Source organism: Nematolebias whitei, chromosome 8 (assembly GCF_014905685.2).
Source record: "Nematolebias whitei isolate Nwh7 chromosome 8, NemWhi1, whole genome shotgun sequence".
NCBI lineage: Eukaryota > Metazoa > Chordata > Actinopteri > Cyprinodontiformes > Rivulidae > Nematolebias > Nematolebias whitei.
In genome coordinates, this window is record NC_056505.1 from 21897104 (window position 1) to 21916725 (window position 19622).

The window sequence follows — 19622 nt, forward strand, 5'->3', positions numbered from 1 at the left end:
ATATGTGTGTGTTTTGTAAGCAGTTCACTGACTAAGAAAGCCAGTTCTTAAAAACAGGATGCCACTTCACAATAAACTGTCCTTATAAAGAACTTATAATGACTTACAATTAGGTTATTATCTAGAATGCAAACACTTTATTATTTATAAATATTCAGTTGTGAAAAAGTTCATAATTCTCTTTTAATGAAGCATGTTCAAAAGAGCAGAACCACTTTATAATAGGGGTATCTTTACAATTAAATTATTACCAGTTTAAAAACAGGATATTTAAAATTGTTCATACACAGAAGTAGGGATTCAGCAAAATCAAGTGCTGAACTTTAATTCATTCAGAAAAATGAGTAGTCGTTCAGCTTACGTTTTTTATTAAACAACTTCATATTCCAAAACAAACCTTTTATCAACATATGATCAAATTGCTTACACGTGACAAATGTTAGATACGTAAACTCTAAATTATAAAATACACAGGAAGAAAGAGATTACAGGGAGAATGGAGATTTCAGAGAAATGGTGGCTCACTATTTGGCAAAACGTGAGTCAGTAATGCACTATATTTAATTAATAGAGCTTTTTAAGTGTTTACAGCTTAATTAATAACGGCATTATTAACTAATAAGTCATTTACAAGGGTGCCCTTATTGTTAAGTGGTACCAAAGGATCTAACAAATCACTTTATTACAGGTTCAGTATTTGACCAAAATGAGCAATATATTTTATTACTGCTAGTAAATGTTATTATTTGCTAATCTCTGGGGGTTTTTTTTTTTTTTTTTTTTGAATACCATGGACAAATGTTGGCTCACTATTTGCACAGATATGTAATAAATAATAATTTTTAAATAATGTAGGAATCTTTTAATGCATTCTATTGGAAAGTGGTAACAAATATAGTGTGTTTACCAATTACGTGTTGGTTTGTTCTTCCTGAAGTGATGCCAGACTTTTCCACTGAACATCATAACAAGTTAACGTGCTGGCTGCAGTCCACCCCGCCTGGAAAAGTTATGGCTGACAATATCAAGACCACTTGTTAAAGTCTGTTGGATTTCAGTATGTTGTCAGGTTGCTTTTAATTTGGTTCAGGGAAAAAAAAGGTTTTCTATTAAAGGGGTTACATTCAAAGGTAATAATCAGTAGTATCTCATTATATTTTACCTATACTGTGTCTCTCCACATCTCATCACATCACATTGCAATGGTTTGTTATCTGGGTGTCCAAATACTTCTTTAAAAAGTCTGTTAATCCAAAATGCTGCTGCCAGAGTCTTAACTGGAGTTAGTAGGAGAGATCACATCTCTCCAGTTTTAGCTTCTCTCCATTGGCTCCCTGTCAAGTTCAGAATTGAATTCAAAATCTTACTTCTAACCTACAAAGCCCTCAACAACCTAGCTCCATCTTATATTCAAGATCCTATTGTTCCATATTTTCTTAACAGAGCACTTCACTCTCAGACTGCAGGTTTGCTTGTGGTTCCTAGAGTTTCCAAAAGCAGAATGGGAGGAAGATCTTTCCGTTATCAGGCTCCTCTCTTGTGGAACCAACTTCCAGTTTCTGTCTGTAAGACTGACACATTGTCCAGTTTTAAGACTGGGCTCAAGACTTTCCTTTTGACAAATCCTCTAGTTAGGGTTGGCTTGTTATGCTGCTGTAGGCTTAGATTACTGGAGGACAAACTGACCTCATTTCCTGAAATTAATTGTTAAAATTGAACAGTTTTCATTTGATATTATTTCTATCTTAACATGTGATTCTTGACCTGCCATTGTGTCTCTGTTCCTCTCAAACCCAGCCGGTCGAAGCATATGACCGCTTGTCCTGAGCTGGTTCTGCTAAAAGTTTCTACCTCGTGAGGGAGTTTTTCCTTTCCACAGTCGCCTTCATGCTTGCTGAAGATGAGAGTCTGCGATGGAGTTAAATTCAAAGCAGTCTGCTCCTCACATAAATAATGTGAAATTGTTATTTTTATATATGAATGTTTCGGTTTGGTGCCATGAGACGACTTCTGTTGTGACTTGGTGCTGTATAAATAAACTGAATCGAATTGAATCTCCTCACCTTGACTTCCTCGTAGGCTTTTTCCACCAACTTCATGTCATGGCTTTGGTGCTCCCCTGACATGGACTCATCCTCTGACAGCAGACGTTCACAGGTGGAACAGAACCAGTCCAAACCCTGCAGCTCAGCAGCCAGTCGGGCCTGACTCTCCTCCTCTTCATCAATGATCTCATAATCTGCCTCAATTACGTCTTCACCAAACTCTTCTTCCCTCTGCTCCTTCTCTGTCTCTGTCTCCATCCTCTCCTCTGGCTGCAGCCCAAACTCCTCTGTGTCTCTCCGTGTCTTCGATTCGGGCATATCCTGTGCTTCCTTCTCAGATATCATTTCATATCCGAGTTGATCAACAAGTTCATCTGGAGCATCTAAAACAGCCTCCGCTTGCTCTGTACTTTGTGCTACACCTTCACTGCGCTCATCAATACACATTCCTGAGTCCTCTTTAGGGACATTTGTCTCTGGTACGTTCTCTTTCTCATAGATCGCTGCCTTTTGTTCATCTACTTGTTCTGACTTTATATCACAAAACCCAGATAAATCATCTTGGGGAGTAAAACTCCTAAGTGGAGAAAAGACCATGTTGTCCTCTTCTAAATCTCTCTCATTCTGCTCCTCTGTGTTGTCCTCTTCTACAGGTGCCAGTGAATCTTCTTTGTCTGTATCATTGGTGGGAAGTTTTTCATCCAAACCTTTTGGTTCTTCTTCAGTTTCAGGCTCAGGTGCTTGAACTTCCCCAGTGTGGTCGGGTTCAGGAGGAGTGCTTGTGTCTTTTCTAATCCTCTCTGTCCACTGACCAATCTCTATGTCCATCTCTACAGCTTGACCTTTTGGAACAAGAAGGACAAACTCGTCTCCGACAGTCACAACTTCCTGAACACAGGTCCCAGTGTCCCCTGTGGGCATCTTAGAGCTGGTGACTGGTGTTGGCTTTGCCGTATTCGATTCATTTTCTACCACTTTTTGCCACTGTTCACTTTCAGTTAGTTGCTGATGTTTCTCGTCTGGTTTTGTTTCAACTTCCTCAGACATCGCAGGTTGGTTGACGTCACTTGAGATTTCAGTTTTAACCTCTGACTCCTGATCAGCTGCTGCAGCTTTGGCTGCACATTCACTCTGAATATCAGCGACACCCTCCTCTGTCCAAGACTCCTGCTGTTTGTCTCCTTCGGGAACTGAAGTTTTGGCATCCGTTATATCCTGAAGATCGATTTGAACTTGAGTGTGCAGCTCTTCTTTGTTCACTGTCGTTACCTCCACCACTGTTTGTACCTCACAGTCAGTGACGACCTCCAAAAGGTCTTCAGGAGCTGCTTCTTTGTTCTCGCTCAGGGATAATTCAGTAGGCGACTTCGTTTCTGCGAGGAGTTCAGGTGAGCTGAAGGTTTCATTTCCATGTGTTGTCACTGGAGCTGAGGCCTCTGTTTCTGCCCGTTTCTGATCAGTCGACTCTCTCTTTGAGTCAGCAGATGGCTCTTTAGACCAACTTTTTTCAGTGTTTTCCGTTGTTTCGGATTCACTTCCTGTTGGAGGCTCCTCCTCTCTGCTCACAGGTACTGTCATCTCTGTGGACACCAGAAGCTCTTCGGACATTTTGAGTGTCTGACTTGGATGCTCCGTGTCAGCGCAGCTTTGCTTGTTTTCATCTTCTCTCTGAAGTCCCTCACTCTCCTCCACTTCAGTTTCCATCTGGTGAAGTTTCAGTAGCTTTTCTGTTTTTGGCTCGAGCAGCTCAGTTTGATCCGTTTTCACCTCATGTTGCGCTTGTCGTGTCTCCATCTGTTCCACTGTTGATTTAAGCTGCTGGTTTGAATCTCCTGAGGTTTGTCGCACAGCTGGCGCCTGAGCCAAAATGGTTGTTTGTAATTTTTCCTTCACTTCCTCTGTGTTTGACACAAGTCCCTTTTTCTCAACACTCATTCCAGAACTGGCCTCCTGCACCTTCCTGTCCTCTGTCTTTGTCTTTTCCTTCTCTTCTTCCTCTTGTGCCGCTCTTATTAAGGAGCCGGTCATTTCAAACTTACCCTGTTGCCAAATCATCCTCCCTTCACTCATGTCATCCACTGGCTCTGGCTGAACACTCACTGCTGGTGTTTCATCTTTTAAAGTAAATTTCTCCAGATACCCGTCTGCCTCCTCCGAGTCGGAGAACCTCCTCTTGCAGGACTTCTCCAATGCGACGCTTTCTGCCTCCGAGTATTCCTCATCACTCCTCCTCCTCTCACCTACAGCATCCTCATAAAGGTCTGAGTACATGAAGGACATGGCTGTGGGCTCCTCCAGGAGTATGGGGTCAATGATCTTAGGAGGTCCCGGTGAGATAAAGATAGGAGTAAGAGTGGTCTCTTCGCAAGAGAACAACACTGAGCCGCTCTCCTTTGCTGATCTCTGGCTCTCTCGTCTTGTTCTCATCCGAGCTTTGCCTTCCTCCTCTCCCCTCTGCCTCAGCATATCAGTGGTGGGTCCTTCTCCGTAGAAGACCTCATCTAGGTGTTCCCCAACGATCTCTACATCTGTAACCATCACAAAAGAGTTCTCGGACACAGCGGGGCTGTCTGTGGTCGCCTCTTTCACAGGCACAGGTTGTTGCTCTGTTTGAGTTTTGGTTGGTGGCTGCTTTCCTTCCTCTTCCTGCAGCTCGGATGCCTGATCTCCAGGAGCCACATTATCCAAAAGGGTGAAATTTTCAAAGTAGTCAATGTCACTGGTGTTGTCTTTCTGAGTGAGCCAGTTTCCAGGCTCTTTGTCTGCTGAGAGCTGTGACGTACTTTGTTTTGAGGGCTGTGGAGAGATCAAAATCAACAACTCAGACCAAGAAATACTTTGTAACACTCAAACCTGTAACACGAATCAAAACAGATTTAAAAGATCATACCTCAGTGTGTATTTCTTCCCCTTCTGGCTGATCATGATCCTTGTATTCGGCCCAGTCACGGTGGTTTCGGGACCTGATCTTAGGCGTCTGGTCCAGGTAAGACAAATTGTCCTGCAGCTCTGTAGCTTCCTCCTCGTCCACGGTGGGAAGTTTGGAGGGGACTCTTATGTTAAGGATTTCATAACCCTCAGAAATTAAACTGAACAACTGCTGATCCTTGGTTTTTATTTCCTCCCAGTCTGTGTCTGTTTTCGTTTTGTCCTGTTGGACATTGGGAAGAGAAACCTCTGCCATCTCCGGCCTCTCCGCTCCCAAAGCTGAAGATGATCTTGAACTGCTAGGTCGTCTCAGCCGGTCCCCCAACCTGCTGCTGCTTCTGCTTCCAGATCTCGTCCTCCTGCGGACCACCTTCTCTTCATCAAAGACGATGGTAATCTTTCCTGCACCCCCAGATCCCTCCATGCTGTAAGCTTCTGAAGTGGAGCTTGTCTCAGAGGCCCATGGAGTGGAACAACGGCTGGAAGCAGTCTCCCAAACAATACCACTGTCCTCACTTTGAACCGTAACCATCGAGAACGACGGGTCAACCATGAGGCACTGGAGCTTGGGCTTCACCGCCTGGTCCTGGACAACTTCTCGCAAACTGAAAGAAGGATCAACAAGATTAGGGGTAGGACAGCAGGCAGGTTGTGTCACTTTGAAAGGCATTACTGCAAGAGGAGATCTTTTTGGCACAACTTATTGAAATGCCAGCAGAGAACAAACCAATGAATCAAATCAAAACATCTTTGAACACCAACCCTCATTCATGCGTTACAAATGAAACAAATATGAGCTGAAAACAAGGTAACACATAACTCAGTTTCTCAAGAGGATTACTTGAGCTGTGAAGATCACCGATATTAGACCAGGTGACAACTGCCAGGCTGCCAGTCTGAGGCAGGATCTAAAAAAACGAATGATTAAATGTTCCCTGAGCTGTTCTGCAGGCTATGAATACATCTCAACCCTTGCTGGGTTAAGGCAAAGTGACGTCCCAAAGTGTCATTCCTGTAATATTAGAGAGGAGATACCTAGCTTTCTCTGATACAGCCAACGTATCGATGTCTTCTACTATTTATGACATGGCAAGAATGGCACTCAAGTCAAAGCATAATTGAACATATGGGACAGTGTATTATATCAAATAGTAATATGCAAGTTTCTGCTGTTTGTTAGTGTGTTAAACGCTTAATTCATCCTGTTTTCTATCTTTAAAATTCCATTAATGGAATCAAATCCCAAACACAAGAGGTTTCCTTCAATCACTAACATTCAAGGTTGGGTTTTTTTCTCAGAATAAAAAACTCTCCCTAAACAAAGACAAGCCGGTCCATTGTTAAGGTGTAATCCAGATTAAAAAAAGTACCTGTTATGTAGCTCTTCCACTTCATCTTCGTCATCCTGGCTGTTGACATCTGAGGCCAACTCCTGCAGCTCAGTCATCTCAGAGTCCAGATTTTCACATTCTTCCATCTTTGTAATTTCCTCCTGATTTTCTGTTTTTAGTCTCCAGAAGTGTTATTTTTTGTGTGTTTTAGCATACGGTCACTCGGAATCAGGGGGTGGTCTGCCTGTTTGTGTCATTCTAAAGTGGGTGCTGTGCATCTGACTCAGCGAGGGACAGAAATAGACTGAGAGGGGGATGAATACAAGGGGAGCATAGATGATAAGAGGTGAAGAGGAGAAAAAGAAAAAAGGGTTATTAGCTGGTGAGACGATCACCAGTTAACCAGAGAAAGAAACAGATTTGTTGGAATTAGGAGACTTTTATCACGGTGCGTTCTTGTGTGAGTCGATGGTTACCGGATGCCTGAGGTGATGTGGCTTTAAATTCAAAATCCCCTTTGCCAAGTTAAAAATAGGGCTTGTGCTGAAACAGTAACCCCCCTGGTTCCCCTGCAGCTGGGGGGCAACACCAATCAAAACCAGACATGTCTTGTAAGGTATCCAGCCCCCTCCCTGCAGCAGGGCTGGCACAGAACAGAAGTCATAAAACTAGGGGTAATAAGCTGTCAAACCACCAAACAAAAACCAGTAAATGACTGAACATTCAGGGCAGACTGTGTAGAACAAGATCCGGTTTTCAACAAGTCAAAGTTTAATCTGATTGTTTGAACTTTGAACTTCATGATAAAATGTTTCCTGATGGCAGAAGACAAACAGGAAACATAAAACTCAGGTTTCAAACTGGAAAGCTTTAAAATGTGTTGCAGTCCAAAGCCCTGATGGCCGTGCTCGATAACGAAAACTTCTACTTTTTGAACAACAAAAAATTCTATATTTAAATCAACATTTTGAGTGTGGGCTTATAATGTGAATATTATAAATGTAAAGTACATATAAACATCTCATAACTCTTCTTTCAGCTTTCCCCTCTTCAGGGGTCACACAGCAAATCATCCTCCTCCATCTCACCTTGTCCTCTGCATCCTCTGTCCTCACTCCAACTACCTCCATGTTCTTTCTAACTGCATCCTCTTTGTATTTTTCCAGGCAGCTGCATTTCTAACTGTCCCTCCTCTGGACATGTTCAAACCACCTGTTCTCACAATGTCATCTGCAAACATCATAGTCCACAGGGATTCCTGCCCAACCTCAGTTGGTCCATCATCAGAGCAAACAAGAAGGGGCTCAGAGCCGATCCTTGATGCACTCCCACCTCCACCTTGAAGATATCTGTCACTACACAGCCCATCTCCCCACTGTCCTCATACATACATACTTATCTGTCACTCCAGATTTCCTCATGCAATACCGCACCTCCTCCCTCGACACTCTCTCATGTGATTTTTCTAAATCCACAAAAGAGTTCTTTCTGATCCTCTCTGTACTTCTCCATCAGCATCCTTAAAGCAAACATCACAGCATCTGGTGCTTTTTCTCAGCATGAAACCATACTGCTGCTCACAGAGTCAACTCTCTCTAAGTCTAGCTTCCACTCTCTCACAGATCTTCATCGTGTGACTCATTAACTTAAATCCCTTGTAATTACAACTCTGTACATCATTCTTGTTCTTAAAAATGGACACCAGACACTTCTTCTCCACTCCTCAGATATTTTCTCACCCTCAAATATGCCATTTAATATTCAAGTAAAAAAAAAAACCTCACTGCCATCTCTCCAAGACATTTCCAAACCTCCACTGTTGTCATCAGGTCCTACTGCCTTCCTCTTCTTCTTTTCAGAACTTTCTGGACTTCACTCTCATTAATTTTTCCCACTTCCTGGTCCAGTTTCTATGACCTCTACTCTTCTTTCTCTTTCATTCTCTTCATTAGCCCCTCTAAGTACTCCTTCCATCTTCCTGTCACACTCTCCTCACTTGTTAGAACATTACCTTTTACTTTTTACTTTGCTGCTCTGTCTGTCTGTGAAATTGCTGTGAGACTCTCTTGCATTTCTTCCGAACCATAATTATGGACTTGTATTGATCAGTTGGTCCCTCAACTCAATTTACAACATTTCTTTGAAGAGAAGACGGGCTTTAGGCGAGCCGATTTACCCTGTTGGCACGCACGCAGCTGGATATCTCATCGACTTGAAGACTTGATGATGTGTCTATCTCTGCTGCCATCTGTGGATTTTAAGGATGCATATTTAATTGGATTTTCAATAACTGGTTCCTGCTATTTTGGATTCGGCTGGCTGGTTTTATCTACAATCAAGGAAGTCATCGGCAGCAAATTTGGACCCGATCATGCTGCTTGCCTTTATGATGGCTTGGTTCGTGTCTCGTGTACCTGGACTCAAATGCTTTGGGCTGAATGGATCAGATCTTGGGGATTTTACTGTCACGTTCCATCGGTGTGGCCATGTTATTTGGACATTTGGGAACCGAGTGGACCAACACAGACTCAAGGTAGATGTCATTAAGTCCTGCCTGTACCCAAAACAACTGTGTGTTTATCTAAATTTTGGTTCCCTTGGCTGGTCTTGAAGTCAGAGTTTCTTTATTGTCATTCGCACCTCATGTGGTACATGTGGTGGAGCGAAATTATGTACACGGGGTCCCAGTTACATCCAACAATAAAATGTCTAAGAAAAACAGCAATAATATCTAAGATATGAACTATATTGAAGGCCATCTTATCTGAATTCACCTGGAGAAAATGTGATCTGACGCTCACCACCCACTCCCTGAAGGATTTCCAACTGATAACCAGTTGAAACCAGCTGAATAAACTTGTGTCATCATTTCAGGACTCTTGGATTCTCATAATGTTATCCTTGGCCATTCCTCGACATCCCACGAGAATGTTTATGGATCTCACCAGAGGACATTGACTGATTACAGTGACCTCAAGAGCATCCATAAGCGTTGTTGACCGCTCTCGTCTCCGACTGCAGAATGTCTACGTAAATATGTGCTTGTTTGTGCGAGGTTTTTTTTTTATATTAGAGGTTTTCTCAGGCAAGAAAAAAAAAAAGTCTGATAGGAATTTTTTTTCGCCTCCAACTCCAACATGTGTCCAGTTAACCGCTGTTTTTGTCTGTCCAAACAGGTCTCACTTGTAAATGAGTCTTCGAGGCTCAATGTGATTCATCTGTTTCAAAAAAGGTTGAATGAATGATCATTCCCATATTTAATAAGTTTAACCTGGTGCACGTCCTTCCCAGCTTGATCCCTGTCTCGCCAATTGGTACAAGACAAACATCTCGTAACTCTTCAAGTTAAATTTAACAACTACAACATCCACAAAAATGCAATAAAAAAGCACAAAAATGTTAAATCTTGCCAAACATTTTGGAGATTTTATTGTCTACAGCGTACAATATTACAAAATAATATTTAGATAAGTTGTCCTCTAACAAAAACACTTTCCCGTCATGAAAAGTAACACATAAATTGAGCAATGTTAAAAAAAAATTAAAAAAAGTTTGTGGAAACAAAAACAAAGCAAATGCAAAGTAAAACTACCACAAAGAAATAAGCTGAAAAGTAGCTGCAACTTTTTTAGGGGACAGAGCTCATTAAATACAAACTGAAGCAGAGCGGTCACACAAAACCAAAGTTTTAGAAGTCCTAAAAAGACCTCAACACCTGTGCAGGTAAATTACAAGCTAATGTTGGTTATAAAATATCAGCTATTTAGCAAGGGATGGAAAAGTGACTATGGAGTTGTCCAGAGACAAATGAAAGTGTTTTGACATAGAAAACCAAAAAAATCTAAAAACTGTTGAGAAACAGATCAAGATGTTCTTGCTGATAGCAAAGAGGAAAAAATATTTCAACTCTTTTTTTTAATACAGATGTTCATATTGTTTGTCTAAGAGTTAGATTTTTTTTTAAATTATTATTATTATAAAATGTAACAACTGCGTGTCGGCAAATGTTAATACACCCAGGTGAGTCAGACGAAGATGTTAAGATGTTTTCAGTTTATTCAGATTTTGCCACTTCCTTTAGCAAGACCAAAATTTTAGTTCAATTTAGAAAGCAAAGCAAAAAAAATATAAAATGCTCATGCAATTTTTGAGCTTGATCAAAAATGATTGCTAAAACTCTCCAAAGAACAAAATGTACAAAGGGAGTGAAAAAAACAAGAAAGATGAAAATAAAACTACTCAACAGCTGCGTTGGTAATAATTTACATCAACAAGAGACGAAACACGAACGTTGTCTCAGAGTTAGTTCAATGATCAACCTGAACATAATACGCTCATGCTTCATAGTAACAGACAATCAAATACAGTGAAAAAGCCGAGAAGCTTTTATTTAATGCAGCCGTAGGAAGAAAAAAAAAAAATTGCAGTTCTTTTAAACCACTTTTTTTTGTGGGTATTGACTTACAACAGAAAAAAGGCATTGGTCTTGCAAATAAGTAAACTCTACAGAAATAGTTCAGAACAGCTGCAACATGTGGGTCTAACTATGTGGGTCTAACTAAGATCAAAGAAACATAACTCTGAGATTACACAATTAAACCTAAATGTCATCAGTTCCATTTAACTTGAGGATATTTTCAATAAGTTTAAAAATGCCATGTAGTAGCAAAAAAAAAACCGAAAAAAAAAACATCCTGCTTCAGAGCAGCATCTCTCCATCACCATCTATTGCTTTCAAGACTATCTCTGGTTTCACGTCTCAGCCTGATCAGATGAGAGGACTCTCAGCACAACCCAAAATCTTTGCACCGTTCCTGGAGTCGGGCCCATCTCGAGGCACAGGACTCCAGTCAGACCATCTCAACCTCTTATCTCCTGGATAACTCCTTATTTATGATGGTTCTGACTGGGACGATTGAATTCAGGTCCTTCGTTGTTTGCAGTAATCGGCATGACTGCACAAACAGATGGGATTATGAGCATCGTCAGGTCTGAGTAGTTTGAGGAAGGAGAATAATGACTGGAACATACCTCTGCAAACTGCGCTTTAATGGCATCAAATTTGTGCTTCTCGCGAACGGCCCTGGCAACGTTTTTTCTCTCAAACGGCTCTGAAACAAAGATTTACTGCGTCACCGTGTGGGACATATTTCAGACCAAATGCTCCACTTGCTACATGCTGGAAGTTTGTGTGATGGGTTCTGTTCAGAAACCCCAAAAATACTTTGCAGTGTTAAGTATCAAATTTTCCAACACAAACAGATACAAGATGACATCAAACCTGGGAAAAATCATGACTCAGACCACACAATCCAGATTTAGGTTCACCAGAGAGCCTGAAAGTGTTTTTGTCTGTACACGGACACCTGTAATGTTTGTTCTTGTGGTCCAGCTGACTCAAATGAAGGGAATGAACTGAATCTCTCGTACATTACACATTCAGAGAAACAATGCATAAACTTCAGGACTTTTTATTTTACCTTACATATTTAATGTTGCAAAAGCACCAAGAACAAAAAATGAAAAACTGAATGTGTATGTTATTTTTTCAAATGTTCCCTTTTGTGCATTTTGTTTTGGGAATGAAATATTTACCTTCCACACAAATTAATTTGTTTTTCCACTCTCCAGACTTGGTCCGAGGAAAAGTCGCGGCTTCTCGCACAGAGATCACATGTTTATCCCAACTTTAAAGCAAAAATACAACAATAATAATAGTTAGCGGCTGTTTTGTCTAAAAGCAAGCACAATGGCCAACTTCCTTAAAGACCATTACACTTCTCAGTAACTTCCCTCCACACAGTAAATAGGAAGAGCTGCAGATAGTCTTCACCCTCCGGGATCACTTCAGTTTAATACAATTTATTCAAAGCAGACTCCTTTAATGCACCAACTGTCCAACTCATGTGATAATGATGCAAGCAGCAACAGCTGCGTAAACTGATTATTAAGAAACTAAACATTTAAATAATAAATGTATAAAATGTAGGCGTGTATGATGAGGATGAAAAATGTCTAATCTTTATTTTGCACCATTTTGACTCTACATCAAACATTATATAATGCTTGGCCGTGTAGCCAGTACAGATTTTCAAAAGTGGCTCTGCTCATTTCAGTATCACACATTCTGCAAACACAGGGATCACGGTACGTCATGTTGGTGCTGTGCAAGGCCAAAGGTCCCACCTGCTGCTGCTCCTCAGCCAGAAACATAAACCCAGAGAGGATGCAGCACAGAGGAAGGAGGACAGAAGGAAAACTTGAGGTAGAAGTAAAAGTTTGGAGGAAGAGATGAGGAAATGAGTGTGATGGGAAAAAACAAAAAGCAACTTTAACCTATTCTAAACACTGGAAACGATGGAGAGATGTTTTTTGGGAGGTACCTGAACTGTGTGGTGTAGTATTTGAGGAAACCCAACAGCAGCTGTCCCAGAGAGGACTGGTTTTTTGACGTGTAGGGAGGACTGTTTTTGCATCCCTCTGGAACCATGTCTATGTCCATGAGGGGATCAAAACAATCCTATAAAAAAATTAAAAGAAAATACGTTGAACTAAGTGACACTGTCATACATTTAAAACAGAGCGTGCATCAGGATACATATTTAAAACAGTTTAAAGACAATGTTTAAATAAGAAACTACCCATTTATTTTTTAATATATTACACAAAAACTGACAATAGGGTTAAAAAAAATTAATAAATTAAAAAAAAACTTCTGGAACTAAATATCAAAACTAAACCAAGACACTTACTGGGAACGCTCTTTGTAGAGATGGGAGGACTGGTTCTTGAAGAACTGATGAGAAAACAACAGATACAAGTTGAGACAGATCAAGACTCGGGACAGAATGAAAATAAATTCTCCTGGATGTTTTAACTGCACTGACTCTGGAGATAGTGAAGGATCATCAGCACCAGCGTGTAGCTGCTCAGCGTTCCTTTGCTGGCGTCGTTGATTTGATGGTGTCGAGCCCATTTCTTTATGACGAGGATCAGGGGTCTTATCCTGGGATCAGCTGAGAGTGAGGCAACACGAACAGCAGCTTTACAACCAGTAACACCTAGCAGGTGCACTTTTCATTCACAGAACAATCAAAACTTAACAAAGGAAATGAAACTGATCGTGTCACTCACCATAAGCATAACCTTTCAGGAGGAACGTGTTTCTGATGCCCACTGTGTTGTTGATATTCAGATCAAACTCCAGATCACTGATGAGATCAGCAGTGACTCGTTAATATAACATTCTTTTAAAATGTAATAGTGTTTTTAAAAAAAGCAGCTTAATGAACCGTTTGTCTCCTACCTGCCTTTCTGCTTGAACCTGAGAATTGGGACTTTTGCTCTTATCAGCTGAATCCTCTCAACGCAAGCTAAAACAAACATATTCATTATACTGAGTAAACAGCTCCACCTAGTGGAGGCAGAGAAAAACTAAAAGTGAAAAACAAAAATCACCCAAGAGCTCAAAAACAAGTTGATATAATTTTCCATTTAACAATCAGCCACAAAGATTTAATCTTATTGTATGGCTTGTGAACATGATAAACCTATTTTCCAAATCTAATGTAATGCTGTGCAGGTAATGCAATGAAGAGATAATTGTGATGTGGTAAAAGAGCAGACGCAATTATCAAAGCTCACCCTCTACTACGACACAAACAATGTTCAAATAACTTGAGACACAGTATCATCAGCCATAGTACAAGGTTTTTTAATAGTTTCTCCCCTGCCACACAGTCAGACTGACGGCAAAACAAAACTACCGAACAGGTTAATAACCCGACACCTCCCAACTTCACTTGTCATCAGGCCTGTCACGATAACTAATTTTGCCGAGTGATTAATTGTCTCAGAAATTATTGCGATAAACAATAATATTGTCTGAAATTTGACAATTAGTACTTATTGTCAAATTTAAGAAGCAATGTTTAATTTGTTTTGCATGTAGTACCATTTTTTGACCACCGGATGGCAGTATAAGACTGTTTGAACTGAAGAATGGATAGTGAGGGAGCGAGCAGCGTGTCTCTTTAAGAAAAATGGGAGGGAGGCCCTTTGACGTGACATGGGCTGTCTCTCCTTCCTTTATTCTGTTCTCAAAATGGTGGACGCTCAGTGTGGTTTGAGCTCTTTAGCATAGCATTTTTCACACAAAGCTTTTAATTAAAAATCAGTAAACAAGTTCTCAGCTTCTTTTTGCAGAGAAAAACAACTTTTAGATAAAGGCACAGGTTTCAACCCTGAATTCTGGAGATTTGACAAGACGGAGATTTCCAATGTGCCTGGATTGTTGGTCTTATGCACAAATGGCAAATAAAGTACTTTTTACCTTTTGTACCAAAAATAAATGGAAAAATAGTAAAATAGTGTTTTGACAGTGTAAAAAAAATGATTGCATGTTTAAAAACAAATTTAGTTTTGCCAAAAGTTTTTTTAACACTTACAGAGGTATCGAAATGCCCTTGTGAGATTTTTAAGGACTGAAATAGGACGATGGTTTTTCTGAAATAAAAAAAGAGAGCAGAAATTCAGAAAGACGTGAGCGTCTACAGTTTTACACTTGGTAGATACAAACGGAACAGAGCGGTATAAACTTACATGTCCCATTATGACAAGACACAGATCAGCATCACTGCTCCGGCAGCCCAGTCCATTCATGGAAGATCCGGTCAAGTAAAGCCGCCCCACTGTGGAAAACATGACTTGTTTGAATGAAAGAGGAGTAAATGAAACCAAGAACAAGTGCTGCCTGTTTACTACACACCTCTATAAAACTTCTGTATCTCTTGCTGCAGATAGCTTCTGAGCAACTCCTTCCGTTCCAAATCTGAAAACTGCTGCTGGCACGCCTCAAACAGCTCCACCATCTGACCGCTCAGCTGAGCACACACACACACACACACATACACACATATATATATATTCAACACTGACTAAACCAAATGTTACAGCATACAGGTCAGATGCAGGTAAACACAGTGAGGATGTACCTTGTCTTTTGCATAGAGCTGTAGACTTTTGGAGCTTTCTGGGACAGAAAGCACTTGTGTTTGGGGGTAGGCGAGTGGACTGGATAACATGTGATTGGGACCATTGACAGAAGCTCTGGAGGATTCCACTGGCTCAGGATAACAACGGGGATGAGCAATCCTAATAGAGGAATCTAATGATGGGTGGGGAGAGGAGTCAAGACGTTGGCGTTTCACAGCACTAGAGTTGTAATCGCTACTTTGTCTCCTGAGAGAAACATAATAAAGAGACATATGAACATGTTACAGGAATGCTCATAAAACTGAACATAATATTGAAAAAAAACATGAGACAAAGACGATTCAGTCACTAAAGAAGGGTAAAATGTCTTACTTGTGCCCACTGGTGATAGCTGGCATTTGTAGAGGGACGACTGTCGAGGTGAGTGGAGGAGGCTTCCATTCATAAGGAGGCAATCTCTCATTGTCAAGAGCATGGTAGCTAACAAAAATACAAATATTCAGAAGACACACAAAAAATTCTAACAGTGTTTGTGATGCATCTTTGTAGCTTTTGGAGCCACAAAACACATCTGCTTATAAAAACTTTTAAAATCTGTTGTTAGATTTATACAAAAACAGATCTAATCTCCTTATATGCAGTCTTACCTTCGCTTTCTTCCCAAGCTCTCTATCCAGGTTTGATTGTGTTTCTGTGCTCTATGAAAAGAAACATTTAAACTTGGTCTTAGAGTTCTCATCAGGGGCAAACATCTTGGGAATTAGACAGATGTGGAGCATAAAGTCCTTAAAAAACACCAACAGTAATCCAAGAGGGCAAACATTGCATCAGTGTAAAACAAATGTGTTTGTCTTTGCAGGACTGCCAACAGTTTCCCAAAGAAGATGGTGTTTTGACGCATTGGATATTGCTACTAACCTATCCAAAATACATTGCACAGGTTTATAATAATTGTACCAAGTAAAATTATATTAATCATGTTCTGTGCTTTTGTTTGAAAGTAAAGGTTAGTTGTTGGCATATTGGTTAAGAAACACATTTTAATATTTAATTTTAACAGTATTTGCACAACGCAGAATGGCGGAACACAACAAAAATGCCTAAAGTTGTCAATAAATTGGGAATTATTACCAAACCTTTTAAACAAATCCCTACCATGCCCACTGTGGGGACCAAACTTTTCCTTTGTGGCTCAATCACCACAGGTGATGAGTTGACAGCTGTTTTGACACGTGCCCAATAAGTGGTCTTTAATCAGTTCCTTTTGTAAAACGAAGTGTCATTTATTTTCTGTATTCTAACAAAGACCATACATTACTTGCATCTATTTCAAGTTTCCATATTTCAAAAGATGATATGCTGGTGAAGATTCTCAGTCATCCAGGACATGATGAATTCAAAAAGCGTTCAATACAAAAACAACTGGACTTTATTTAAAGTCCAGTTGTTTTTGTATTGAACGCTTTTTGAATTCAAAAGATGATGCAAAAAGGTTCCAGTCACACTTCTTGCACTTCCATTAACTTTCTAACACAGCTCTCATGTTACATGGTCAAAAAACTGTTTGCCTCTGTCCTGTCTCATCCGCCGTGTGCACCTTTGCACCTGGCTTTTATGGGTGTGGAGACAATGACAGGTAGCATATTACTCCCTCTAGTGTTTAACAAATGAAATAACACCAATAACATAAAATGGCTCTAACACCCACTATCTCGCACAGTCATTTTATTTATAAATCACTTTAAATGTTCACCATTATATTGTGAAGTGTTGCTGTTTGTCTTTTTTGACTACAGCATTTTAATGGCATCAAAAATGTGTTTCTTTCAAGTGGCAAAAAGAAAAATAAATGATTTAACATAATCTTCAACAAAAACAAGAATTCAGCAAATTTATTTGAGAAATTTAGAATGTTTAAATTTTGTTATTTTTACAGTTTTACACTGCACACCTCATGACAGGGAGTTTCCATAAACCCGCAATCATTGTTGCCATCTATCTCTTGTTCAGTGTGTTTTGTAGTCATCTTCACCTGTTAGCACCTTCCAGGCCTGGATGACTCTGGTTATAAGGGTGTACTTGTGGTGGCGGGTTCAGGTTGTCATAAGCTGGCCGTCGCCACGGAGTCCAGTTGCGTTGAAACATGCTGCGCTACTTCCAGAAGCTCAGTATAAACTTTGTTGATGTTCGAAAGAAAGAAAACAAAACAACAGCATGAATGAAATACGGAGGAGGAACAGTCTGAAAGTTGCTACCGAAATGACATCCTATCATTCAAGTGAAAAAGAGTAACCAAGGAAATCGAAACTTAGCGTTCTTTAGCAAAACTAGCCAGTTAGCTAGCAGCGCGAATACGCATAATTTTACTTATAACAACAGCTTATGGGTCAATAAATACAAAACAGTTATATATGATAACATGTCACTAAATGTTAAAAAAATTTTATATATATAAAAAAAAACATAACGACGTCCCCTTGGCGCTTACCTATTTAGCTTTCAACCTCTTCAAATAGTTCTCATTCTTTACGTTCAAACTTCCGCGTTGACGTGATGACGTAAAGAACTCGATTTAAAGGGGACGTGTCTGCATCTTAAAGGAAAAAAATTCACCCACATTTGAATTAAGGAGAATATGTAAGTGCTGTTGCTTAAAGAAAGTTTATGTTATATAAAAAAACATGACATCTGTAAGCCGTTAAAACATATTTAATACTTGTGTAGATTTAAGTAAAAAAAATGTATTTTATTTCATCTCAATGAGGCAAAAATGTGATTTGTTACTTTAATATCATAGATATAAACACTAAATCCCTCATTGGCTGCTGCGGCGCAGGAATTTCGGCCGCCATCTTGGAACGGTCGTCCTTATTAGTTAAAGCAGAAGATGTTTCAGCACTTCGCAGCTTATTTCTGTTCTAATCGACGGACTGTTTACGTCTGGACTCGGGGGATAACTTTTCACAAGTAAGATGAACATATTATTGTTAGTATTTTGTGAATAGAATATTACTGTACTGTATTTATGTCCACCAGCTGATGTGATGTTCAGTGTAACACGGTGTTCAGCTGCAATGAAGCTGACTGAGATCTGATGACAGGAATATTTTTCTAACAAGCATACTCACAATTTTAGTAGCTTTGGTTCATTATCAACAGATATGCATCAAAACTGGAGTTTTGTTAAAGTTCTAGGATATAAAAAAAAATAAAACTAGGGAGAATATAGGAAATAGAAAATAAGATTGACCTCCTTTGTACAATGTTTTTGTGTTGACACAAATCTCCTGTTTTCATTTTGAAGGTTTCCCAAAGAAAAAGATGTGAGGAAGAGGTGGAAGTATCTGAGGAGGATTCGTCTGAGCAGTGAGGATTTTAAACTGGAGGATTTAGATCAAACTGATCAGACTGTCCGACTGAGAGATGGTGTGGTACCATCGGTTTACCTTCAAATAGTAGGAGCATCATTATAAGTTCATTAGAGTTCATAAATGTACATATTTTATTGTCAGTCACAAGGTGAGACACCTCCATGTGTTTATATGAACAGGTAACTATAGACTGTAAAGTTCATATTCATGATGCTTTTTCATTTCAGCTTGAAAACTGCAGGACTACAGGAACTCAACAAAAGCTGGAGCTGCTCTGTCTGTGGCCTCTCAGGAATGTGCACGTCACACACACAACCTCAGGAACGTGCACGTCTCACACACAACCTTGGCCTAATGATGTAAGTATTTCTATTTTAAACTTTTATTTTTTCATTTACCCTTTATTTATCCAGGTAGTCTCACTGAGTCACGACCACTCATCTTCAAGAGAGACCTGTTTAGGAGCAGATGGTGGGGGTTAAGTGCCTTGCTCAAGGGCCCAGAGTGGGGCCAATGAGGGTGGAGGCAGGTGTGGGTGTTTCACCTTTTCCACCCACATTTTGATGTTGACGGTACCGGGAGTTGAACCTGCGACTTTCCCATCACAGGCCCATCTTCTAACCTCTGCGCCACCACTCCCCCACATAACATCATATCATAATGGTCATGGTCATATTAAAATCTCACTGGTTTCCTTCCAGATGTGTTAAACAGCTACTGGTCCCCCTGATGTTTCCAGGTGGCTGTGGTCAGTGGATGAAAAGCCTGGCATGAACAAGATGATGCTGGAGATCATCATTTGACGAGAGCTCCCACCTTCTAACTGTGAAGAACAAGAGCAGCTCAGTGATTCCCTCAAGGCTCAGTGAAGGTGCTGAGAGCTGCAGAGAGGCTGATCCATGGAGCTTCAACACAGCAACCTCCAAACATGTCCACCCTCACACACATCGTCC

General features: G+C 40.2%; 2 protein-coding genes across 2 annotated transcripts in view; both read right to left on the minus strand.

Moving 5' to 3' along the window:
• cmya5 (cardiomyopathy associated 5) overlaps positions 1 to 6572 on the minus strand; it is a 14092-nt gene extending 7520 nt beyond the window's left edge. Inside the window, exons 1-3 of the mRNA XM_037680106.1 lie at positions 6344 to 6572; positions 4936 to 5578; positions 2064 to 4841 (exon numbers count right to left, since the gene is read on the minus strand). Of these exons, the coding sequence (XP_037536034.1) occupies positions 2064 to 4841; positions 4936 to 5578; positions 6344 to 6450 (3528 nt within the window). The 5' untranslated portion in view covers positions 6451 to 6572. The remainder of the gene's footprint in view (positions 1 to 2063; positions 4842 to 4935; positions 5579 to 6343) is intronic.
• A 4451-nt stretch (positions 6573 to 11023) lies between these two features.
• On the minus strand, positions 11024 to 17850 carry tent2 (terminal nucleotidyltransferase 2). The gene is made up of 16 exons (XM_037680469.1): positions 17787 to 17850; positions 17331 to 17473; positions 15946 to 15996; positions 15671 to 15778; positions 15298 to 15544; positions 15072 to 15186; positions 14906 to 14994; positions 14752 to 14809; positions 13611 to 13677; positions 13439 to 13515; positions 13192 to 13320; positions 13057 to 13100; positions 12688 to 12824; positions 11900 to 11991; positions 11336 to 11415; positions 11024 to 11259 (listed from the first exon to the last, which is right to left on the minus strand). Exons 2-16 carry the CDS (start codon positions 17441 to 17443, stop codon positions 11173 to 11175), a joined length of 1494 nt encoding a protein of 497 aa, XP_037536397.1. The 5' UTR covers positions 17444 to 17473; positions 17787 to 17850; the 3' UTR covers positions 11024 to 11172.
• Positions 17851 to 19622: the final 1772 nt, after the last annotated feature.